This window comes from Nyctibius grandis, chromosome 2, assembly GCF_013368605.1.
Source record: "Nyctibius grandis isolate bNycGra1 chromosome 2, bNycGra1.pri, whole genome shotgun sequence".
NCBI classification, from domain to species: domain Eukaryota; kingdom Metazoa; phylum Chordata; class Aves; order Nyctibiiformes; family Nyctibiidae; genus Nyctibius; species Nyctibius grandis.
This window is the reverse complement of record NC_090659.1, coordinates 95,646,284-95,672,681: the sequence shown is the minus strand read 5'-3', so window position 1 is coordinate 95,672,681 and position 26,398 is coordinate 95,646,284. Positions and strand designations below refer to the sequence as shown.

The window sequence follows — 26,398 nt, the reverse complement described above, 5'->3', positions numbered from 1 at the left end:
GGGCGGGCGGTCACGTGGCTACGCTTACAGCGTCCAATAGGCGGTGAGGGAAGGGGGGAGCGCCACCTACCGTCGGCCACGTGACGGCCCGCGCGAACGGTCAAGCGGGAGCAGGCCCCCCCCGAGGCTTGGCGTCACGTGACGCGGCTCTCTACACTCCCCCACCCCCCCCGCCGCCCCCCTCTCCTCCCTGGCCCGCCGCTGTCACGTGCCTTGACGTGCGGCGCGCGCGGCGGGGCAGGCGCGTAGCGGCCCTAACGGCAGCGGCTCTGGCAGGGGCACCTCGGAGGCAGCGGGAGCGCCCAGCCCGCCGGGCGGAGGGCCCGCAGGGAGCCTGCCGAGGGATGTCGCAGGGGCCCGGTGAGGAGCGCTTGGCGCGGTAGCGCGCGGGGCCGGGTCGGCGCCCCGCCGTTGCCAGGCTGGGGCGCCCCCCTGCGTGGGGCTGCGGGCTCCTCACGCCCCTCGCGTTTCCGTTAGGGCGCTGTGAGGGCTGCGGTGTGGCGTGGGCGGGAGCTGCGGGCGGTGGGGAGAGGCTGGACGGAGGTCACCGCGGAGAACCCGGTGAGAGGGTCTGTAAGGGTGGCGATGCCCATCCGGAGAAGGAAAAGCTTCTTCTCACTTAAATGGGGCTTGGTCGGGGGCCATCGTCCGAGTGACTTAGCGAAGCTTTCTCTTGGTCCGCCTGTGAATTTCTCCCACACAGCTCTCTGAAGGTCTCCCTTCCTGCTCGGTGTAGCTCACAGTATGTTCTTACAGGTTTTTTTTCTGATTCATGGTGTTTCAGTTCATCCTTCCCTTTGTTGCCTGCTTCCTGGAGGCCGAGGTCTAGCTTACTAAAAAAGCAGGGCTCTCAAATTTTTTTCCTTAGTGAGCTTTATATAAATAATCAGTGTTTCTTCAGTTTTTAATACAAATTTTCGAAATTAAATATTAAAGGAATATTCACTTTTTAAAAGGAACTTTCAGGGTTCTAATTTAGGCAGTTTAAGTGATCTCTTTCGGAAAGCATGTTGTCTACTGATGAAAGATCAAATGGACTTTAATTGTTTAAAGTAGGGATGGGGTTATGAGAAAAAAAAAATGCTAAATGTCCTGAATGGAAATGTGTTTGGAGCACAAAGTTTTTTAGGAAAAACAGTGTTTGGAAGATGCAATAATTCTTTAGAGCTTTGGTATGAATGATTTCCTTTGAATGCTTATCTCTGTATGCATCAGATTGAAATATAGGTATTGCTTTAGAAGATGTCCTGAGTGAATGGCTTCAGCAAGTTGCAGTAATGGCTCAGCTTAAAAAAAAAAAGGCATATTGTGACTGTAATTACAGTTTTGTTATGATGGGTGGATGACTGTCATCCTGCTAAGGGTTTTTTTCCTATGGCTAAAACAGTCTTAATTCAGTAGTATTCATGTATGTGGTGGTTTTTGCTTGCTTCTAGCTCTATCAGCTGGTTACTCAAAGCAAACAGGAGGTCTGATTGTCAGCAGGTTTTTCTTTCCCTGTATTGCTCATAAAAGGCATCCAAAAATAAATCGTGCAGAGGTTTGAACACACAGATTTTGTCATAGAAGTCTTGTCTTATGTAAGGTCTAAGGAAAGCAAGTTAAGGCACGTGGTTTCAGGGAGCGCAGTATCTTTCTGTTGGCAGGGAGAGAACTGCAATGAAATCACTTGGTTCACGTATCTGATTAATGTCAATAGTATGTATTGTTTCCCTGTTCTTTCTCAATACTGAAATATGAGATTAAGAAACCAAACATAAACTGGAGAAAGCATTGGGAAGATTAGTGTTATGTCTAGGATTTGACTCTTTCTGGGTTGAAGCGTACTTAAAAAAGGATCAAGTGTGCCAGTCATTTCGTGTGGTTGTAAAGCCAGATATCACAGCTTTTGTGTTCTCACTGCTGTTTATAATTCCCGTAGACAATGAGGAGAAATGAAGGCCTGAGCCTGCAGTTTCTTTCTGTGCAGGAGTAAGTCCGCCCAGCTAGAATCAACTGCAGCATTGGAGCCTGAGGAAAGAGTGACACAAACTAACATGCAATTGTGTTCAAATAGTCTTTACAAATAAAGGGATAATCTTTGAGGAGTTAACTATCGTTTCTTGTTGTGATGACAATTGGTACTGTTTTCCCAGTAGGATGTTGTGTTAGGCTATTGTTCTCTCCAGCACGGACTTGTGTAGCTGAACTATAAACTCTGTAAGACTTTGTCTAAAATCATTTAACAAAAAATTTTGTAAAGGCTGTCCTTTTTTTTTTTTTTTTTTTTTTAAGGCAGGGATTCATGTTTGTTTACGTATGTCACTGAGAATCGGCCTGCACGCTGTTTCTTTAGAAAGCAAACTAGTGAGAAGTTGAATGCCTAGACCGCAGTTTAGCATAGAAGTTTTGAAGGGCTTCTGTCTCTGAAAGCGTGTGGCTTTTTTTAATTGTGAGCAGATGTAGATTTTTTCCCCTGTTAGTGACTGGTCTGAGTTCAGTTTCTTTTCATCATAATATGTGGCCAGTTCAGTTTCCTGCTCTACAAGTCATCCTTTCTTGATTATTTTTAGCCTCACTGAAATTCAAACAATCATCTTTGTTTCTGTTCCTGTTTGTATACTGATATTGTTGGTAACTTCAAAGATGTCAAAGCAGTTAGAAGAGGTATTGTTGATACAAGCTCCCTCTGCTGGTTAGTTCTGCAGTGGAAATAAAGCTACAAGGTATATGGTTGTTTATCACTGAATCATGCAGCAGAAATGAAAAGACAGTTAAAAGCAGTGATATACAGTGTTTCTAAAAGCAACTATCTACCAGAACACCAAGTTTAAGCTTATGACTTTTATACTCATGAGGCTTTTAATTGCAATTAATGTAAAATCTAGGTGTTGATACGTGACAGATACTCCTTAGAACTGCTGCTGCCATGTTGGATACAGAATCTAAACAATAGCTTGACAGCTAATATATTGAGACGGCTATTTGCAGACAGATTAAAATAACTTCATTACTTTGGACTCCATCTGGTACATTTGCTACTACATTGCCCTTCCAAATTTTCAGTCAAGGTGCAGTCATTGCATAGTATGTAATGTAGTGGGATCCAGGCCTCTACGTGATTATCAGGAGAAGTAAACAATAATCTTAGCTCTCTTATTGATGCACTAAAAGAAGGGTGAGTGAAGAACGCTGTGTTTCCTTGTGCCACTGCTTGCAGTGACATGACTGAAGTCTCCTAGATCAGCCTCTCATAGCAAGGATTTGCTCAGAAGAAACTCTGCACATGCCTTTCACCGCCATGTTCAGACAAATGTTGCACAAGGGTGAGGTTTGAGTGTGATTGCTGTGAGAGGTCAGTCACAATATTGCAGTGTCTGCCCTTTTAGAAAGCGTGCAGTATGTCTTTGTCACGGTTTAAAGCTGGGCCAGCTATTAACCAGGTGGCAGATACTCTCTGTTAACCCTCTCCCCCCCCCCCCAAGGGAAAGGGAAAGGGAAAAGGGAGAGAGACTTATGAGTTGGAAAGTTAAAACAGTTTTAATAAACTATAATAATGAAAAAGAATATAATAACAATAATAATAGAAATAACCAAATATATACAAATATGTACAAAACCAAGATCAAGAGCTTGGAAATCCTCCTCAGGCAGAGTTGCTCCCCCCAGTACAGGCAGAGGGGAAAAGGCAGTACCTCCCCCCAGCACAGGCAGAGGGGAAAAGGCAGTAGCTTCCCCCAGCACAGACAGAGGGGAAAATGCAGTAGCTCCACCCAGCACGGGCAGAGGGCAAAATGCAATAGCTCCCCTGCCATCACACCTGCAGGCTTTTAACTGGAGATTTGGCAAAGCTGGTACCAATCAGTGGGAGACAGGAGGGCCCCTCCCTCCTGGGCCCCACCTCCAGGAGGCAGTGGGTTAGTGATAAGCAGGAAAGTGAGAATGACATGTATGGGATGGAATACCTTGTTGGTCAATCTTGGGTCACCTGCCCTGTCTGCTCCCCCCTGCAGCTGCGACCCCCCTTTGGCTCTTCACTCGTAAGCAGTGAGGAATTTAGCAGTGACCTTGGTTTCTCTAAGACTAATTGGCCTGGTTTGGGCCAAACCAGGACAGTCTTAGAGGATGCTAAAATTAATTTGGTTTCTGTTTTGGTAACACTGAGTTACTTTACTGATATCTCCATTTAGAGTACTATATATAAATATATATTCCCCAGATACTTTTTTCCCACTATAGACCTTTTTTTCCCTCCTGTGGCAACTAGAGCTTTTATTGGAAAACTAGGAGAGTGGCTAAGGTTGCTAAGGAACCCATCTTTAGAGACGAAAAAGGTGGTACTTATGCCTGGGCTGGACATCTATTTTTTGTGGAAAATGGAGAATAAGTAGTTAAACCAGCTTTCTGTGCACAGCTAAAGCTAAGAAACAGTAGTCCATGTATATACTCCAGAACTTTCAGGTTTGTATGTTATTTCACTCATTTAGATATAAGCATAAACAAAAATAGCTGCTGTTGCTACTGTAAAAATGTTGCGACTGAATGATGATGGGTACTCCAGCAAATGGCGGCATCTAAGGACAATAGTTAATATTTGTAGAGGAAGGGAAAAGGTTGTGTGTTTGAGGAGAAGCAGTACATATTATATAAAAGGCAAGAGATGTTTTCTGTTTGGTTGGTTTTGGTTTTAAGGATTTTTTTATTAACCTTTATTGGTTGCTAAAGCTGGAGAGACTTTAGGATTTATTAAAGAAACTAACCTGCCAGTGACAGATGAGTTGTCATGAAAAACCTTTTAGGGAAAACGCTGGAAATAACTTTGTAGGATTGTAGTAACAGTTGAAATTGGAAATATACAGCATTTTTTTTAGATAAAGCAGTGTTACACCTGTCAAAAACTGTAAGGTTCTTCATCTGTGGATGGAGTTCATTGCTCATGTCATCAATCTGGAAAGTCTTGTGTACTTGAAAGCTTTTCTTTTATCTACTGGTATTAGTTTGTCTGACAAGATATCCAACTGAGCTTTGAGGTATGGGAAATGCAGTGTAACTCGCATAGGTTTTCTGAAAGATGAGTGGTTAACTGAGTCATTCAGTAGTGGAAAATAAGCCGAACGGATTAAAGACCTAGTGCAAAGATCAGAAAGGGAGAAATAAACTAGCACGTTTTGAACTGCTTACCTCTAGAGTGGAATAGGTTCTCGGGGTGCTGTAAAACTTGTTAACGTTAATTTGCTAGGACATTCTCCATCAAAATAACATTTTGTCTTCATGTCTTAAATTGACAGGATGTGTTGAAGAGAACTTCGGTGCAGAAAATATTTTTCTTAATGTACAGTTTATTACATTCTTGTGCCCTGCCAATTGTATATTATATGGGGCAAATTAAACAGGTAAAGTCAGAAGGGACAATTACTTGGTCTGCTCAAAAGAACAAGTCATCACTGTCTCCTTTTAGTTGATTGATAGTGTCATACATTAAAAGATTTACCAAAGTGAGGTAACAAATCTTAGCAGATAACTGGACTAGAAATTAAGGCGGCTTAAATGCATTCAAATCTGTTTAGCTGTGTAGAATGTGCTATGGTCTTGGCATCAGGTAGACTTTCAAAAGCTGTTCTACAAATACATTTGTTATGAATGTACCATCTGGAGACTTAAGGTGTTTTCAAGACCGGCTTCAAATGTGAAATGTAGAGTGAAGTCAGGCTCTTAATGAGACAGGTGCCCATAGAGCAGAGCTGGGTTTATTGGAGCAAGGTTACAAACTTTGATAAGGAGACAAGTCTGGGTTTTGTGTGTTGGGTTTTCTGTACCTATACTTCCACTGTGACCTCAGTGTTTCTCAAACTTTTTAAAAATAATAATAATAAACCCCCTCCTTCCAAAAAACATCTGCACTGAACAACCTGTATTTTAGGATTGCCTGCTGGTCTTGAATAGCTGTCTGAAGCCATGTCTTAGTTGTCAGCCCAGTTTTGAGAACCAAGCATCAGAAGCAAAGGAAAGAGGCTCCTCTGTGTTCTCACTGTTGTCCATATCTGATACCCAGGCATCATCAAGAAGCAGCCAGACTTGAAAGCAACAAAGCAATGAATAGGGGGATGGGATAGGACTGGAGCAAACAAATGAAAAGGAAAGAACTAAATGTTGATGAGAGGATGGCATCTGGACTGTTTTTTTTTTTTATTATTGTGATTTGTGTCACGTCACTGACATTCTGTGGAATTCTCCACCTAGTGCTTTTCATATTTCACAAAACTTGCTGATAAGCTCTGTAGATTTGTTGACTGTCAGCTTTTCTCTTGAGCTGGTGCAATTGCCCTGAGGAAACCGGGAAGAAGGAGCAGTGTGGAAGGATGAATTGTATACATCTGCATTCATTGACAGATGATGCCTATACCCAGTTATGTTTCCAGCTTTTGATGTGGTCCAGCTTGTTTCTAAATAACAGATTATGACAATTTCACTTAATCACTTCTCTCTGATGTGTTTCACTGCTTAATTGTATAAAGTATAAACTCATGAGTTTATCTCATGCTTTTGTGCTCTCACAAATAGATTTTGACCGTAATAACAGCTTTTGATTATGCAAGATATGGCAGATTTGGGTCATATGCTCAAGAGCCCCAGCTTTATTTTTGTTTGCAGGATTCACATATACATCAACAACTTGCTTACATGGCATGTACAAGTTGTAGGACTACAAAAATGTTTCACAAATTAAAATTTTGTAAATAGGAGTTTCAACTGAAATTCCCTCTGAAAATGCCCTCAGAAATCCAGTCTGACACTCGTGGATATTTACTAGATCACAAACTTTTAACAAACTTGCTTGTGGAAAAGCAGATGTTCATCTGTCCTGAATACAGTTTACTTAAATATCCTGTTAAAAAGATCTGTTCTTCCAGTGTCCTACCAATGACTTGCTATTTGTTCACCTTAATACATGGCAATTTAATTGCATATTTCATATAGAATAGAATGTTATACTGCCAGAGATACAACGCATGTCTTTTATTTAAAGGAAATTATCTTATTGCCTGTTGATGAGAGTGCAAAATACACCTTTTAATAAGCTTTTGTTTTTGTTACAGCAATGTCATCTTACTTGTAGAAACAACATGACACACAGTGGCATCATGGTGGATGTAGGAAAGTGGCCAATATTTACCTTACTGTCACCTCAAGAAATAGCATCTATTCGGAAAGCGTGTGTATTTGGTACATCAGCAAATGAAGCTATATACATAACGTACAATGATGAGGTAAGCCTGTAATAGAGTGGAATGTATACTCTACAATTAATTGTTTTCAGAGTCCACTGAATACTTATAAATTAATATCTTCTCAAAAGCATTGTGTGAAATTTGTATATTTCAAAACATGTTGGATGTAACTTGTAATTTTTTTTTAGTCTTGTATGGGGACAATAAATGGAGTGTTTAGAAAACTTACAAATGACAAAGGCCAGGATGGATTACATGCACTTTTGAAGACAGTCAGAATTCAAAAGAAGTTGTGGTAGCTTGAAATTAAGTGCAAGCACTCCAGGTATGAAGATATAAAATGAGGTTATGGCTTGCTAAGTAACAATACAGTGGAAGATCATATGTGGATTTTAGTGATTCAGAAACTCAATGCAAGTTAGCATTGTGCTGCTGAAAGAAAACAAGCCAGCTGTTCTGGCATGTATTAATGGGAGGGTTTCTTGAGAGATTGGATAGAGTAGGATTTTTTTTTTTCCCCCGAAGTCCTATCAAAGCTGCCTGTAGGATGAGCCTCCCAACTGTGGCTGCTCTTTACAAACTGCTTTTAAAAGAAGGTGGTGTGTTCCACTTTCACAGTTTAATACTTTTTATAGTACAATTCCTGCAAATGAGAAGCCCAGCTGCCAGGCCTGCACGGATCTGAAGAATTCAGACTCATCAGTTAACTTCCAAAGTGTCCCCATGCTGACTCTTGAGCTTATTAACTTCCATGAAGAAAGTCTCTGGCCCTCGAGAGTCCATGGCAAAACTCTGTCCTGGCTTTGTAGAGACCTGGATATTACCCCATCTGTGCATACATGAGTATAAATCACTTGAAATGAGTATTCCTCTGTTTTTCAGGTATTTGTTTTTGGACTGAATTGCAGTAATTGTTTGGGAACTGGAGATAATCAAAGCACAATAGTACCAAAGAAATTAGAAGCCTTATGTGGAAAGAAGATTTCTAGTCTCAGTTATGGAAGTGGACCCCATGTTGTACTTTGCACTGAAGGTAGAAAATCAACATTTATTATAGAAACATAAGTTACAGATTTTAAGTTCCACTTGCATTTAACAAGAATGAATTAAGGTGTTGTGCTGGTTTTGGCTGGGATAAACCATGACAGGTGTAATTGTGTTAACTTGCTAATTGGATAATGTACACTAAGGGGTTCTCATTGGTCTTAAGTGGAACTGAATGTATTCTGTAATAGGTAAAACAAGTTTCTGTTACATTTCCATTACGTTGCAGCTGTAGAGTTTTACTCTATCATTTATGACATGCTCAGTCTTACCTGTGCACTTTCATGTGTTTCCACAATAAATCTAGAGGTTATACTGTGATATATGTATATAAAATAGTTGTGTACTAAGTACATAATTTTTCAGTGTACAGATGATTCTTGTAATAGTTTCACTATTTGTTAATGTCCTTTCACTTTCACGTTGGCGTTTTCTAATCTGTTAGAATTCTGTCTATCTTAACTTTCTTGGGATTTTTGGTGGTTTTAATCACAAACTTAAATATTTTTGCAGATGGTGAAGTGTATGCTTGGGGACATAATGGTTACAGCCAGCTTGGGAATGGCACAACCAATCAGGGCGTTACTCCTGTTCAAGTTTGTACAAATCTGTTATTAAAAAAAGTGGTGGAAGTAGCTTGTGGCTCTCATCATTCCATGGCGCTGTCCTTTGATGGGGATGTAAGTTGAAACCTGTTCAAACCTCTTAATCTCCGTCTGGAAGTGAATACTGCAGGTGACCTTGCAGTCTGAAGTTCTCTCTACAGTGTAGTTACAACATAACATTTACTCCTACTGCCTCAGGCTAGGGTGTCCTTCAGAGCAGACTTGCAAACAACTCAGAAAAACCCCACCCACAAACCCCAACAAAAAAACCCCAACTTAACCACAAAAACAAAGAATAAAAAGCTAGTGTGTCTTTCATTTGCTGTATGTCTGGCAAGGGTGAGACCAGAAAGCTGTGCCACTTAAGAGGTAGAAGAATGGTTTGTAAGGTGCAAAATGTAACATTGTTATTTGCTTGCAGTTCTGTTATTTAAGGGGCATATTGAGTTGTTCGTATTCACAGGTTAGCGTTTAGCCTGTTTCTTGTAGTCTTCATGATTTCCACACTGGTACTGTGGAAGAGTGTTGCTCTGCACACCTCTGAATACCTTTGTGTAGCTAATGAAAGAGCACTCGGTTTATATCCAAGTCTGCTTTATGCTCTTTGTTGACATGGCTTAAGGCTATGTGTCATGAGAAACATGTCCAATTAGTTTCCAGTTAGTCAGATTTGACCTGTGTGTGTGTGTCTGTCTGATTTGAGTTGCATGTTACTGCATGGAGGAAAGCCTAGTTTCAGCTCTGCTTTAAGAAGAGTTCTGATTTTTAAAACCTTCCTAACAATGAAAATGGAAACCGCAATTCTTTCCATCCTGGTCATCTGAGCATGTCTGTGTTATGGTTCTGTATGGAGTCATAGTGCAACAGTAATACAAAGTAGCAAATTAGTATTTTGAGGGTAGGAAAGAGATACTGAGTCAATTTAAGTGGTCTGTGTTGTATCTTTGAAAGGAGAGCCTGTGCTTAGGAAAGATCTGAATGTTGTCATGTTTGGCTTGGTTAAACTATAAAATTTGGTTTGCATGCGGGAAGGCAAGTTAACTAGTGGTGCCAGCTGCTGCATGGTAGCTGCCTGTGATGGCCATGCTGTCTCTTGTAATAAATGTAACATGCTTGAAATTTCAATGGAAGAGAGGAAGTTTCTTTGTGTTTACCGTGGAGCTGATATTTGCAGCTCGCTTGCCATTGTGGCTAGTTAATGTACTATAAATCCATCGCTAGTGTACCTTGCAGTAGCTTAGTCTATTTGTGCTCTGAGTTTTATTTGTACCAGAATTCATTATACTGAAAGCAGCAAAATGAGTTAAGTGGAGTTTTATTTACATAAAGATTTGTCTGCAAAAACCCTTGTGACTTGATATATCTGGAGTTTCAGAGACACATTGAAGTTGGAAGTATTCATGGAAATACTTGGCATGATTGATTTGTACAGTAGGTTCAGTGCAATTTTAATGCAGTGCAAATTAAAAAAAAAAAGTATCTGAATGATAGACTTAAAGGACTGCAGACATTCGTGCTCCTCTGAGAGGAAACTGATTAGCTCTTTGGCATTTTGATCTACCTTCCGAGATGTTCTTCCTTATTTTTTTTCTGTGTTATTGAAATTACGATATTTTATAGATAATCTTGAAATATTCAGTAGGAATCAAAGATCCAGCAAACACAAGTAACAAAAAGCAAAGGACTAATGCTTTCTTTTGTTCATATTAGACGTGGTAAATGAGTTGTGTTGGTGGGAGTTTTTTTGTTCTTGTCTTTAGTGGGGTTTTTTCTATTGGTGTGGGGTTTTTTTGGTTTGTTTTTTTGTTTGTTTGTTTGTAATGACCAACTTTTGGGTTGGTGTTGCAGTAAACAGCAGCTTCTGGCACCAAAGGATGTGCAGACTTCACATTAGGGTATCTGTCAGTGTGCTTTTACTGCCTAGCATGTCTGTGGCTGGGTGTTTCCAAGAGGACAAACTTTTTACTGGGTGAAGCACCAGAGAATGAGCTATCAGAAATAGTTTTATGCCAAGCTATGGGTGTGTATGCACGTAATGCAAATTGAAGGAACTGAAAATACGAAGCTATAAATATTTTTATAGCAAACTACTTCCCTGTCTTCTGGACTTTTAGATGAAAGGAACCAATAGTTTTGGTTTTATTATTATTAGTTTGCCACTGGCAAACTTTGAACTGTCAGAGATGGTACTTTTTGGTAATGTCAGTGTGTAAGAGAGTTTTGCTACTGTGAAACATGGGCTGACAAAACCATCTCCTTTCACAGCGCTTGAAAGATATAGAAGAGGTATGATGAGTGTCCAGCAATAACCTGGTTTAGAGTTCTGTGAAGAAAACTAAATAGCTGTAAATTGGGGAGTTCAGCTTGTCTGGGAAACAAATGACATTCTGGTTTGCATTCCTTTTTCCAACATCATGAAAGTATAAAGACAGTCCACTCCCTATGCTCTTTGTCTTATAGTCTGACTATAATGTGAAAATATGTTGCTTTTGTTTCCTCTCATAGTCAGATGCTCTGGTTCTGTAGCAAGAAGCTGAAAAAAGTGCTTTGTTCATATTTGCTAGATCAGTCCTATTGCTGTTTATAATTTTCAGCTGTTGAAAATTAATTTTAAGCATTTTAGCTCATTAAATAGGATAGTTTACCCAATCTGTTAATGACTACAGTAAGATAATTTGTTACAATTATTAAGACTTAAACTGCAGGTTTTTGTTTGTTTGTTTTTGCGGACAGCTGTATGCTTGGGGCTATAATAACTGTGGTCAAGTTGGATCTGGATCTACAGCAAACCAGCCAACTCCTCGTAGAGTTTCAAACTGTTTACAGGGTAAAATGGTAGTTGGCATTGCTTGTGGTCAGACCTCCTCCATGGCTGTAGTAAACAATGGTGAGGTAAGCATTGCTGCATTCTCGCGTTCTCTCTCTTACCCAAACTTACGAGGTTAATGTCTGAACATGGAGAAGTGCTGACATGGAGTGCTCAAGTTATAAAGTTGTATTGATAGAGTTACATAGAGTTATATTAATAAATTCTGTGAGACCAATTTAAGGAAAATTCTGCAGTTAACTGGAGATGCTGTCTTTACACTAAATGTTCCATCTCATGGCAAAGACTGTATTGGAACATAATTCTTACTGAGTCTGCAACTGCAAGGATTTGAACAGTTATATTAAGCATGTCTGCCTTCCTGCTTTCAATAGATTGTTTAACATATGTCTTAATTAGATTTTTTGAAAGTGTGCACAATTAAATAGTTAATCTTCCTGCAAGAATGCACTGACTGATCCTGGTTCTTAAACACATTGTTTATTTGCCAGCAACAAAACCAAACCAAGCTTTTGAACATTGTCCTAGTATTGTGGAACTGTTCTGTTTCACATAAGTTTATGGTACTGTCTTGCTTCTAGGTATGAACTGTAACCTCAGTTTTGCTACATTTCACCAGACTTGAAGCATAGCATTTCTTTGTGACTGGAGGGACTGTAAAAGTCCCTGAGGTTGACATGAGCTTCCATTGTACATACTTCTGTCTTGATGCGTCCACCATAACAAAACTAAAGGAAAAGTTAGAGCTAAACTGGGGACTTCAGTTTAAACTAATCCAATAGCTAATCAGAATAACTAATTTCTTGTTTTCTTTAAAAAAAGAAAAAGTAATAAGGAGAAAGGAAGGTGTAAAAGTCAAAATGTTGATGCTATGGGAGAGATTTTGGTGTATTGGAAGTTTATTGCCAAATTCCTAGTGCTGCAAAGACAAGTCTATTTTAGAAAGCTTCTCTCAAAGGCAAATGCAGCATTGAAAAGTTGAATACAGTCAGTTGTTGCAGTATATTTAGTATCTTTCAGCCTTCTCTATATTGCTTGAAATAGGATACAGTTTTTTAACAAGATGTACTTTTTTTACTTGTGCTTGATACTGAGTCTTAAATGTTCTATACTTCTACTGAGGAGTGGCTTAATTTTGTTTTCCTTTTGAGACCAGGTTTATGGCTGGGGTTACAATGGTAATGGTCAGCTAGGTCTTGGAAACAACGGCAATCAACTAACACCGTGCAGAGTGGCAGCGTTACATGGTGTGTGTATACTCCAGGTATGTCTAACACAGAAATGAAAACGCATTCATGTTTCTAGCATCTGCTAAAACTGTATCTTTGGAATCTTATACCTGCTCCTAGATTTCACAGTTCAAATACTGATTTTTTTTTTTTTTTTAACACCTGTAAATTATATTAGGCTTATAAAAAGTGCACGTAAGCTGTAAAGTATTTGCTTTTGTATATGTTCTGAACGATTTAAAGTTAGCTAGTGTAACTATAAGTAAATTATGCTATGGATACAAATTGCATCTTTGTTGCAAAGCTGAATGAATGAAATCCGCTAGGCAAAGACAAGAAATGAAGGGGAGCAAGATATTCAAATTAGATTCTACATTAATATTCTAATTAGCCCTTCAGAAGTGAGGAGAGAGGGGAAAATGAGTCATGGGTGTGGGTTTGGTTGTTTGGTGGTTGGGTTTTGTTTGGGTTTTGTTTTTGGTTTTGTTTTTTTTTTTCCAGCTAGAGAATAAAACTAAAAATTGGGATCTCCTGGGTTTTTAGTAAGGTTCTGTGGAGTTCCCTGTGATAACTTGGGTTGAACCATTGTTGGCTGTTGAACTGCAGCTCTCATAGTTTGTATAGTACTCAAAATACATTCTGAAAGTATTTCAGAATTGCAAGATGTGATGATGCAGTTCACTGTTCTTTGTGTGAATAGTCTGCAATTGAAAGCAAGTAAAGGCTAGGGAGACTTTGCAAGAGGGCAGTAAATTATTTAGGAGTCACCAATGAACACTAAATTAGTGAAGCTGGGACTTTTCCAGTACCTACAGTTAACGTATTTTGTGTTGAGAAATAACACATTGTAGTGCTACATGAAGAATGCCTGAGATATTTAACACCAGCTAGATTAAGGTGATGTGTGCGATAATTGTGTTTCTCATCTCTGTTTTGTTTAGTAGTAATGCTTATACATTTACTTACAGATTGCCTGTGGCTATGCGCACACACTAGCACTAACAGATGAGGGTTTGCTCTATGCCTGGGGAGCTAACAGTTATGGGCAGCTGGGAACAGGCAGTAAAAGTAACCAGATAAGCCCAGTGCAGATCATGATGGAAAAAGAAAGGTAATCTTATGGAAGCTGTTTCTGGATTGATAAGCGTGAGCATGTGTTATGCAGTCTGTAGCACTGAAAGCGTGCGTGTGTAAGGCTTGGTGGATTGTTTTTCTATGGTTAATGTTAAAAGCATAGGGAATGATGGTAATATATATTGCACATATATCTTGTAAGGAACTTTTAGACTTTGTTTTGTGTTAGCTTGGAGGAACAGTTATGAAGGTCAGCTTCCTGAATTTTGATGTTAAGTATATGCTTAACATGTTATCCTGTACACATACTGTAAGTACACTGTACATGTTCTATACATGTGTTACAGTACATGTTCTACTATGCTCTTAAGTGTAGTATAGTTGTTCTAAAAATAAGACTTTGTTCTGCTAAGGAAAGAAAGTTTGGGGAAGGAATCAGCTTAGGTGGATAGCTATGATGGACAATAAGTTGTCCCTAAAATAATTACTTTATGTTGTCTCATGCAGAGATGCTGAAAGACGTCAATGTTGTACAGAGGTTCATAAGTTGATAATGGTGTAAAACAACCCGTTAGTCTTTTATCTGCCAGAAATTATTGATACATATACTGAAAGCGATTGTAGATTCCTTCTGTGTTTTATCTTGAAATAATTTTTGCATTTAAAATGTGGGCTTTGTGCTAAAAAAGATTTACAGTTTCATAAACTCCATGAGCATTTTTGTCTTGAGAATAAGTGTCTGATGTGCATTGGTTTTAAAGGGGAAAAACAAAACTTTGTTTTGCTTCATCCCTTTCCCATGGTTATGGAAGAAAAGGAGGAATGTCAACTGGTGAGAATAACATAATTAAAGCAATATCTACAAGCAATCTGAAAACGTTACTGCAGTTTTTAAATATTGATCCATTCAAACAGTATCACATTAATGCAGGGAAAAGAAAGAAGTTCAGGAGTGTAGATGCATAGTTTGGTTGGCTGTTATTTTGGTGAGGCATTTAAAAAGTCACTTGATTCTGTACCTATAAGTATCTTACAAAGTTTCTTCTGTTTCCAGGGTTGTGGAGATTGCAGCGTGCCACTCTGCTCACACGTCGGCTGCCAAGACCCAGAGCGGCCAGGTGTACATGTGGGGCCAATGCCGTGGGCAGTCAGTGATCCTTCCCCACCTCACTCACTTTGCCTGCACTGACGATGTGTTTGCTTGCTTTGCTACCCCTGCCGTTATGTGGCGTCTTCTATCAGTAGGTGAGAACACGCTCCGATATGGCAGCCAGTGCTATAATCTCTGTGTACGTTTGTAGTGATTAGTACAGGATACCACTTCAGTGGCAGGATGGTTCCTGCTTTAAGGAGAACCGACAATTAAAACTAGCTCTTTTAGCTAGGTTTTTTTCTTCTGAAGAAAGTGGTTTACTTCAGCAGCTAAGGATCCAGAACAGGGTTAACAAGATTGTTTGTTTGCCAGTATACATATGGAGAGAGCCCTGTTTTACCATTGTACTGTGAGTATTGTGTATTTCCTGCATTCGTATTGTTTGAGCCCTAGCTCAGGACTGGGAGGCACTCCTGGATCATTAAACCTAAGTTTTTTCTCTTGAAAGTATTCCTACTTGGAAGACTGCTCCTGATGCTTATTACTTTGGTATCTAATGATTTTGAATTATAGGTGTTGTCTCTAGCTTTCCCTCCTCAGTATTTACCTTTCCAATATGAATATGAAGGAGCAAATCGCTCTCCTGTGTTTCATGTTAGGAAAGTAAAGAATTCAAAGTTTTCATTTTGTGAGATTATTTCTCTCAACTTGATTTAGTTTGACTTCTCAAAGACAGGCAGGCTGTAAATAATAGTCCCTGTATAACAAGACCCTAATATAATTGTTCTCTCTGTTGGAACTCTCTAATACTGCCTTGGATGACACTTTGGGATGCAGTCTCTGCAGATCCCAACAAATAAGCCCCAGCCTTTCTTGATTATCTTTGATTCACGTGCTGCTAATTCTTACTTAACCCTAAATATGCTGTAAAGTGCTTAGCTTGCACTTCCTTGAAAACATGAAGGTGTTTTCATGTTCAAAACATGAAGATGTTTTCATCTTATATCTGCTGCTTCAGTTCTCAAGATCATTTGGGAGATCTAAGCTGTTTTCATATTGACAAGAGATCCTACTTTTGTTAGTCCCTGTACAAAATCGGCTTTGTGGAGGGATCACATCCTAAGTAACCTTTCTTCAGACTCGGACTTTATCTTTGCGTGTGGCTTGTCCTAACCCAGCTTCTCCATCTTAACCTCTCATTTAGTATGTTACCACATTTATAGAGGTCCAGGTAACAGCATCTCGTCTATAGAGGAAAACTGGATAGTTTTACTAAAGAGACAGAAGATTAGATTGGAGTGATCTGCTTCTGGGTAAATCCAACTCTTGTTTTATCCCACTTTTCATTTTCTCCATTCTCTAATCCTCTGGGATATGTGTTAGTCTTGCCCCCTGTAGAGGTCTGATGGTTGTCCAGGTCTGTTGCCTTTCGCTAATTGTGAAGGCTGTTTAGATGACATCTCCGCAGTTTCAGTACCTTTCAAGTTCCTGATTTTTATGAAGTATTCCCAGACTGAGTATAGCACGGTGTTTGAATTTCATTCTTGTATTTTAATTCCTCTTAGCCTTTGGGGGTTCTTTCCCTCTTATTCTGATAATCCTACTGACTGAATATTTAAATCAAAAGTATTAATTCTGGGGGCATTTTTAATCTCCATTTTCCATATGCATTTTTTTCCTTCCCCAACCTTTTTTTATTCATATAGGTTGAAAAAAAACCCTTTCTTCTTTTTTTTTGTGTTTGTTTTTTTCCTTAGTGAGAGCTAACTCTGCATAAAGGTTATTTTTCTACTTCCAGTTATGATGGCTCTGCCAAAAAAATGAATCAGTCACTCAGGATTGGCTGTGGTGAAGTACAAATCTGCAGCCTTTTTTGAGGAATGAACTTAAGGTATTTGGAGTGAAAGTTGATCTACTGCATAGCTTAAGCTAAGCTGATGACCTAGAAAAACATCACATGAGCGAACAGAGGGGGACTGAAGTATTGTTTAGTTAACCCTGATGAGATGAAAGTTCTGTGGATGATCCATGTAAACCAGAGGAGTGTATGGTCTTTTGTGGCACAAGCGTGACTTGTCTGTTACAGCAGTTTGTTATAGCAGTATTTCTTTTTAAATACCAACTAATTTAGCTGTCCCTAATGGTGAAGAGTAATTTGTGGATTGTATATGGATGAACAATACACAGTTCTGTGGGACACAGGAGACAGACCGCATCCTGTTATAGTGGAAATCCACTTACTTTCTTTTCCATACTTTGCTGCTTAGAAGCCACATGTTTTGAAACACACTTTCAAGATGCATCAACAGAAGCTTCAAATAGTGTGTTAAATTAGATTTTCTAAAACTTCAGAGTTCCTCCTTTGCCACAAGCCTTAGCCAGCTTATGCTGTAACTCTTGTATGATTTCTAGAGACAGAATGGGACCTCTGTGGGACCAGTGCCATAGGCCCTAATATAAAGAACTGTCAAAGAGCTGTGACATCTCAGCTTTAATCCACTTCCAAAATTGCTGAAGTCCCGTGTCCTTGATTGTACCAAGAACACAGTATCTACTGTCTCTCTTCTTCAACAGCACTGCTTTTGGATTTTCTGTTGTCATAACTGACTAATAAACTGAGTAAAATGGTGTCAGTGATAGTTCATGTTAGTGAGCTCTGGCAAAGACCTTAACAGACAACCTGCGGGCTATATCTAATCTGCCAGCACTAAAAAGTGGTCAGCTGGTGACGTGTTTTTTTACTCTTTAGGCTCAGATCACACCGTGTCAGTGCGACTGAAGTACTGTACACCATGTCTCAAGTGAGTTGCAGGTGATGCTGTACACTCCCATTAGCAGCAGTTCCAGGTTGCAGAGCTGAGCTGACCCAGCACTAGCCCTGAGATGCCAGGAGACTAGCAATTTCATGGGTGGTGCCCAGGTGGAGAATGAGAAAGGAAGTTCTCCAGGTCCTTTCCTTGATGCTATGCTACCTGTGTGTAATGAGCTGGAATGGGAACTGCTGACCACTGCTGCCTGTAGTTGTTGTGGAGCAGTCCTTGTCAACAGAAAATAGTACTGGATTAAGTTGTTCTTCCCATTTCACCACTTAAGCCAATGGAGCCCTGATACTTACCTATTTTCCTTGACATGGTCTTAGTTGAGCTGCTGGCTTTAGTTAGTGATGTGTGTGTTCAGTTTAAGATGCTCAACATGTTTGTTTTGTTTGTTTTAAAATTGTTTCTGTAGAGCATGAAGACTTTTTAACAGTAGCAGAATCTCTGAAGAAAGAGTTTGACAGCCCAGAGACCTCAGACCTGAAGTTCCGTGTGGATGGAAAATACATCCATGTCCACAAAGCTGTTCTGAAAATCAGGTAGTGGTCATGTTTCACAGCTCTTGTTTATACAGAATAAGCTCTTAGTATTGCATCTAAGGTGTGGGGGGGGAAGTAAGGGGTAGGGAGGGACCCCTAAACCTGTAATATATAGCATCTATGTATCCATAATGACTTTAAATGAAGCGATTATAAAAGGATTTGAATCAAAACTGTGTCTTGAAATGGTCCATATTCAGTTTTCACTAAGCCTATTTATTGTTTCCATGATAACAGATTCTGTTAAGTTGGTCTGATTGCAATGTATACACAGACACTTCTGTAGCATAGATCAAGTAAGAGTTTTATCTTGATGCACAAGTATAACAATGCTCACAGTATTAGGAACCAAAATATGGACCACTGGCTGTGATGGGGTATGGTAAAATATTTGTGAACATTGCAGAGTGTACCAAATACATATTTCAGGGGGACTGTAACGTAACATTCATGTGTTGGTAATAACAGTGTTCCAGATGATGTCTTTGTCTCTTAGGTGTGAACACTTCAGAACGATGTTCCAGTCATACTGGAATGAGGATATGAAGGAAGTGATAGAAATAGACCAGTTTTCTTATCCTGTGTATCGTGCCTTTCTTGAGTACTTGTATACAGACAGTGTTGACCTTCCGCCTGAAGATGCAATAGGTATTGCTTACGGTCCAATTACGTTAGAAAGCGGCATCCAGAAAAGCTGAGACAGGGGATGCAGAATAAATGTATTAATATAGGCTTCTAGTCTAGCCTATAATGTGTTTTCCTGGTGATTAATTAAGCTGTCTTTAAAATACTGTTGTAGCAAACTTACTACAGCAACAGTGGTGCACATTTAGAAATAAACTATGAGCAGTTTTTTCAAGGTTGGGAGAGAAACTATTTCTCTGGGTTAAAATACTTGCAAATTTTACTAAATGGAGTTAGTTATTTTTTAGTATAATATGAAAGAATCTCAGTAGATCTAATAGGTGAAAGTTGGACAGCAGAGCAAAGAGCAAGCTGTAATTCAAGCACAGATTTTTATAATGGTAGCTTTTTGCTCATGTCATGGTGCCTGTTTTGTGACAGTTCCACCCTCGCAAGCAGTTAGGTCTGCAAATCAGTGGAACTGCTTGCGTATTTAGAGATTAACAGGATTGCGGCATGAGGTAATAAAAGGACTTTCTTCCTGTGTAATGGTAAAATACATTTCTCTGAATAGTGACCTACTTGCAAAAAGCACATTATAGACATGTAGAACATTGCGTACAGAATACGGATGCAACCTGTACCTCAGGAGCATAAACTGCTGTTGAAAGAGCAGAGATCGTTACAGCTGACTAATACGATGGTGTTTTCATTGCAGGGCTTTTGGATTTGGCTACTTCGTACTGTGAAAATAGACTGAAAAAACTGTGTCAACACATTATCAAGAGAGGAATTACTGTGGAAAATGCATTTTCATTGCTCTCTGCTGCTGTCAGATATGATGCAGAGGTAAACTTCTAAACTTCAATCTCTTAAATAGGTGGCTGCTTTCTGACTTAGACTATGGAGAAAAGCAGCCAGTGAAATTTTCATATAAACTCTCTCTTGCTTACTATCAGATAATACTGGTTGCCATTCTCAGAATTTGAGAATGTTGGACTTACAAAAACTGTATTTGCAATGAGAGATGTTAGCTTTTTTTGTTGTTGTTGTTTTTTTTGTTTCCCCCCCCATAAACCAGTACTGGGAAGGTGAACTAGTACACAGATATCTAAAAAAGAGTTAAGTCCCAGGCTGAGACTCAGTATCTGTAAATGCTTGCATTGCTTAATTTCATGGTAAAAGGTTATGACGCTGTGCCAAGCTTCATGAATTGCTATTTCTGGGGGGGGGGGGGGGGAGTGGAAACTGTAACAAAAAATTTCTGAGGATGAAAACACTATCTCTGAAACAAGGGAAGGGTTTAAATACAAAGCAAAACCCATAACATTATGAAAAGCAGTCTTGTAAGCCTTAAGTTACTTATTTGTAAGGTTGTGTGGTGTGTGTGATGCCATATGGTGGTAGCCTTGGGGATTGAGTGCATTTGTTTTTTTTGGTTGGCGGGGTGCTTTTTTGTTGGCTTTTTTGTTTGTTTGTTTTGTTTAGCTGCAGTCGAATACTTCCAGTCTTCGCAGTATGCTAATGAAATGGCAGGATAAGAACTGCTTTATGGGCCTAACAAATTTCAGAGACAGAGAAACAGTATGTGAAAAGGGGGGAAGGCTAGCGAAACTTGCCTACTGCCATAATGTCTGACTTCACTACTAGATCACTAACGTGCTGCTTTGTGAACTAATCAGGAAGTATTCCTGGGTTTGCTTTGGCTGTTTGTGTTTGGCATAGTATCTGTGCATCATGTTTGCAACTTCACGATTGGTTAGTTTTTAACTTGTTACTTATGCTTATAAAGCAGTTTTGGTACTCAGTAAATCAGCTCTTTGCTTTTTTTCTTGTGCTTAATATCCAGCAATTGGCATGCAGATGCCCTAACTTATTTCAGAGCCTTGTAGTGTGTTGCTCGTTTGATATACCTTACCCAAAGGGCTGTGTTAGTGTCTCAATTGTGGCTTCAGCTATACTGGGAATAATGATTTCTTTGGTGGGATTTCATGGGAAATAGAAAGATTTCCATATTTTAGCCTTAAAAGATTTTTTTGCAGGATGAGTCTTCAGTATGTGATTGAATCTGCTTGCAAGGGGTAGAAGAAATCCAGTTACTATGCCTTGGCTGTACCTCAGTAGCTAAATGAAGTTAGAAGTGGAGTTAGAACAGTAGGCTTAAGTGCTACATCAAAGAGAGAATGGGTGACGCTGAGGGGGTGGGTTTTAGTAAAAAGTGGGTTTTACACGCAGTAATGCTTCATGGGGGCTTGAAATTGCTTGGGTGATGTAGTTCATTCAAGGGACTGTGTGTCTGGAAGACAACAGTTAAAAGAAGCTGCTTCACTAATTTAAAATACCTCCATGACGTGAGACTCTCCTATAATTACTTTCTTTTGGTGATTGACTGAAGTGGCTAGAATTAGGTCAGGTCTGGCTTCTTTTTGTAGCTTTTAAAATAATCATTGGATGTACCTTGTGCCTTTATTCACTTAAGTCTATATTAAGTACAGTTTGCTGGGAGTGCATCCATCTCCAAATGAAATTCAATCTTTTTTTTAATACAGAACTTTGAATTTTCCAAAGTTACTTACTAATACCACAATATTTCTGTTTATTGTATGCTTCTGTTTTATTGACTTGGAATATGATTCTTTTTTAATAAAGCAGTGCAAAATATTGTAATGTGTATGATGTAATTTTGTTTAAAATGCTAGTTCATTCTGTTACTTAAAGAAAACCCTCAGTGTTCAGTTCTAATAAGCTTGTCTTTTTTCGTTGCACAGATGCCACACAAGTCAAGATCTGCAGCTTCAGAATGCCTGGTTTTAGGCCAGGATATATTTTTGTATTATTGCTGTGTCAAGAACTCTCACTGGCACACAGTTGTTCTAGCTTTGACCTTAAGTGAAAATATGAATATTAATCAGTCTTTCATACCTCATGTGGCTTAAAGAGCTCTGCAAACTTGTTACGCCTTACTGCAGCGCCCAGTCTGCTGAGAGCTGAGGAAGGGTGTGTTCTCACCTATAACGTACTAGTTCTACAAACTTACAACATAATGAAGAAATTAGAACAGGATGAGGAGTCGCTGTTTTGTAAGGGCTGCAGCATCCTCCTTAAAGCAGCTTAGATGTGTACCACAAACAGTACATTTCCTTCTCAAAAGAGGAGTTGGAAACAAACAGTCTGAGTGGGAAGCATTCTGTGGTCAACCTTATATTGACAACAACTGTCTCTTGTTCTTTTAGACATCGTTTCTCTCTGACATCATGTGGGCGCCATGATGGTTGTGAGGCTTTTCTAATCCTTAAATAGAAGGCACTTCCAAGTAGACTCAAATATCCGGAGTCCACTTTCTGCAAGAATTGCTATGCTGTGTTGTGCCACAGTTACTTCTTTTGAATCTTTCTTGGGACATCTGTGAAATACTTTGTAACATGATTCTGTTTCTAATGCACAGAGGGACCTTCTGCCTAAACCGTCCTTTAAAACGGTCCAGTTGGTGTATGCTTGCATTGAGCCTGGTGACGTGCAACTTCAAGGCTATAGTTAAGCCCTTAACTAAGCAGGAAGTCAAGGAACCTTACATATAGATTTGATTTTATATTATGGAACAAAAGAGCTGAATTTTCTTAATCCACAGTCTTGGTTATATATCATTACCCCAAGATCTCCTATTTCTATTGGGCAGTGAATGCAGATGAAACTCTTCAAGTAGGAAAACTTTTAAAATATATATTGCTCAGAACAGCTGATTTTTGTGACTGCACCTATATAGTGAGAAACGAATTATAGTTACTTTTCCCTTTGTAACCATGTTATATGGGTAGAATTACTATTTTCTGTTGCATTTACATAGTGACTGTGTGGGGAAAAACATTGAGAGCCACTGGGTTAATGTGTTTGTCTAATTCTCTGCAAAAATAAAGCATATACAGGCATTTGTGCCTGAATGTAATTTTCTGTGATGGAAGCAAAAATCATAAGATTTTTTCCTTTTTTTTTTTTTTTTTCCCTGTTTAGGACTTAGAGGAATTCTGCTTTAAGTTTTGTGTCAATCATTTGACGGAAGTGACACAAACTACAGCGTTTTGGCAAATGGATGGTCCCCTGCTAAAGGAATTCATTGCTAAAGCCAGTAAATATGGAGCCTTTAAGAACTGAACTGAGGCTGTAAGTTACGGGTGGTTGTAGGGGTTTTTTGCAGTTATAACAGGATGTCATAACTGTATGGGTAAAAGCATGTGTCCCCTGGTCTCTTGTACCAGAAGATGTGAAAGGCCACAGTGAAAATAACTATATTCTGTGCTCAAGAGTGAACTGTTTTTACAGTGTCAAGTGAAATACTCACTTGCATTTAGCAAACATGGATGGTGGAACCTGCTCAAGATTTTAGACGGAGAGAGGCAACAACAAAGGATACCACCGGTGTTAAGGACTTACCTTTTTAGCCTAGGAAGTCTCAGCTCTGGCACCACCTGTTAATATTTTCAATTTACTTTTAGGGGTTGGAGACTAGTCTGACCTGAGCCACTGAATGATGTCACTTAAATCATTAACTCCCTGGGATTATAGAGAAACAAATGGCATTTGCATGACTGGGAATGAATTTGCCATTTGCTGTGTGTAATTAACCAAGTGTATCCGGTGCTTAGAAAAGTGTGCAAAAACAATGTATCCTCAAAGCCTATGCAAGTGGCTTTGAGGAAGGGGGTAACTAGCAAATCTAATTGGAAGTAAATCTCTATATTTGGGTATACCTTAATGTCAGTTGTAATGTGTACTTCGTCTAATCTGTTCAAGCAATATTTATAATGGTTAATGGAAAAAAATTCCCTCTTCGGTGACTTCAGATTACATTGGTTCCCTTGGAGGGGAAGGGATACGCTGTTCTGAAAGTGCGGGTTTTGCATTTAAGTGTTGTATAAATTTAAACTACATGTAATAAAATTCACTTTTTTGTACCTGTTCACTAGCAAACTTCTTTGGACTTTGAAGAAGATTGCAAGCTTTTTGTGTTACATACAGCATATAAGTTGCTTTATTAAAAAAAAAAAAAAAAAAAACCCAAAACAAATAAGCAAAAAACAAAGCTGAAACCAAACCCACACCACAGACTGTGTATTACTGGATCTTACTCATTTCACTGTGCTTGACAAATACCCATGATCTCAATTCAGAAAACAGCAAATTTATGGACAGGCACTAATTTAGACCCCAGTGATTACAATCTATGGATCTGATTGTTTTCACTGATAAGTCTGTCTGTGACTGTAACCTTACAGCAGGTATGTATGGACTTACACACCCACTACTTTTAGTGTGCGCTTTTGAGGTGTTACACCCCCACCAAATACAGGGTAGAGCAGAGAACCTGGAACTTCAGATGTGAAGCTTAGGTTAACTACAGGTCTGATTACTAAGTTTTGTAAAGCCTAGAACTTTGTGTTGTTGATAGAGGCCAGGGAGCTTCTGTAGCACGATGTTGGGAGTTCAGTGTAGGATAGTCTGACAGCTGCTTACAAACAAATCATAACTGTTTTTTGGATGCAAACGCTGGACTGAAGGTCGAGCTTGGTGGGGGTGTATCAGAAGAGTACAGGACACGTCCTCTAAGCTGCCATGAAGCTTGTCAGTAATTCAGATTGCTGCTGTAGGGAAAAAGAGCTCACATGAGCTTTTACATCTTTCCCGTGACAGGGGCTTTGCATCTTTCTTTGTTCCCTAATAACAGATAAAGCCATGCGCTATGTTTTGTTTCAGGTGGGAGTGTTCTAGGCCAAATAGCTGTGAGTGGAGCTTGAGTCCTTGGCTGAGGCTGTAAACTGGTTGTGTTTCTAGTCCTGGACAGCCAGCAGCCTGAATTGTATGAGCAAGTAAAAACACCAGTGTTTTGTTCTGTTGGGCACAGCTAATAGTTCTGCCCCAGGAGCTTGTATTGGGTTTGCAGGGCAAGATTTTGATAGTAAGGCGGGGGGGGCTGCAGGGTGGCTTCTGTGAGAGCTTCCCCTATGTCCGATAAAGCCAATGCCAGCCGGCTCCAACACAGACCTGCTGCTGGCCAAGGCCAAGCCCATCAGCAATGGTGGTAGCGCCTCTGGGATAACAGAGTTAAGGAGCAGGGGTGGGGGGGAAAGAAAAAAAAAAAAAAACCCTGCTGCACACCTGCAGCTGGAGAGAGGAGTGAGAATATGTGAGAGAAACAACTCTGCAGGCACCAAGGTCAGTGGAGAAGGAGGGGGAGGAGGTGCTCCAGGTGCCAGCGCAGAGATTCCCCTGCTGCCTGTGGGAAGACCATGGTGAGGCAGGCTGTCCCTCTGCAGCCCATGAAGGTTAACAGTGGAGCAGATATCCACCTGCAGCCCATGGAGGACCCCACACTGGAGCAGGTGGATGCCTGAAGGAGGCTGTGACCCCGTGGGAAGCCCATGCTGGAACAGGCTCCTGTCAGGGCCTGTGACCCCCGTGGAGAGAGGAGCCCACGCTGGAGCAGGTTTGCTGACAGGACTTGAGACCCAGTGAAGGACCCACACTGGAGCAATCTGTTCCTGAAGGACTGCACCCCATGGAAGGGACCCACACTGGAGCAGTGCATGAAGAACTGCAGCCTGTGGGAAGGACTCATGTTGGAGAAGTTTGTGGAGAACTGTCTCCTGTGGGAGGAACCCCATGCTGGAGCAGGGGAAGAGTGTGAGGAGTCCTCCTCCTGGGGAGGAAGGAGCGGCAGAGACAACGTGTGATGAACTGACTGCAACCCTCATTCCCATCACCCTGTGCTGCTCAGGGGAGGTAGAGAATTCAACAGTGAAATTAAGCCCAAGAAGAAGGGAGAGGGAAAGGTGTTTTTAAGATTTGGTTTTATTTCTTATTATCCTACTCTGCTTTGACTGGTAATAAATTAATTTCCCTGAGTTGAGTCTGTTTTGCCTGTGACAGTGATTGCTGAGTGATCTCTCCCTGTCCTTATCTTGCCCCACCAGCCTTTCATTATATTTTCTCTCCCCGTCCAGCTGAGGAGGGGAGGGATAGAGCAGCTTTGGTGAGCACCTGGTGTCCAGCCGGGGTCAACCCCCCACAGAGCTTATGTGGTGAAAGTTGTTACTCTGTGCTCACTGATCCCCACCTTCATACAGAACAAGCTCAAGCTACTAGTCATGGAGCACATACAGCTGTTGTAACAGGACAGTGTGAGAGCCTGCCGTGATGGGTGGTGTCTGACATGATCATTAGGGCATTGGCTCACACTGGTTCTGCTCTGCCTGCTGCTGGGGGGCAAGGCATAGTTACACCACAGTGTGACAGCATATCCCCTCCTCAGCCATCGCCCATGTGACACTGGGGCTAGTGAGCATGA

At 40.2% G+C, this 26,398-nt stretch overlaps 1 protein-coding gene across 3 annotated transcripts; it reads left to right on the top strand.

The window, feature by feature from the left end:
- The first annotated feature begins 211 nt into the window (after positions 1-211).
- RCBTB1 (RCC1 and BTB domain containing protein 1) lies at positions 212-23,985 on the top strand. Of its 3 annotated transcripts, XM_068424988.1 has the most exons (12): positions 212-360; positions 7,077-7,247; positions 8,091-8,241; positions 8,766-8,932; positions 11,591-11,749; positions 12,841-12,948; positions 13,882-14,024; positions 15,042-15,232; positions 18,309-18,435; positions 18,932-19,083; positions 19,778-19,908; positions 23,068-23,985. In XM_068424988.1, the coding sequence occupies exons 2-12, from the start codon at positions 7,104-7,106 to the stop codon at positions 23,206-23,208; spliced, it is 1,614 nt and encodes a 537-aa protein (XP_068281089.1). In that variant the 5' UTR covers positions 212-360; positions 7,077-7,103; the 3' UTR covers positions 23,209-23,985. The 3 variants fall into 3 exon arrangements, with proteins under 3 accessions (XP_068281089.1, XP_068281091.1, XP_068281092.1); XM_068424990.1 differs by lacking the exons at positions 18,932-19,083; positions 23,068-23,985 and having other exon boundaries at positions 19,778-19,891; XM_068424991.1 differs by lacking the exons at positions 19,778-19,908; positions 23,068-23,985 and having other exon boundaries at positions 18,912-18,990.
- Positions 23,986-26,398: the final 2,413 nt, after the last annotated feature.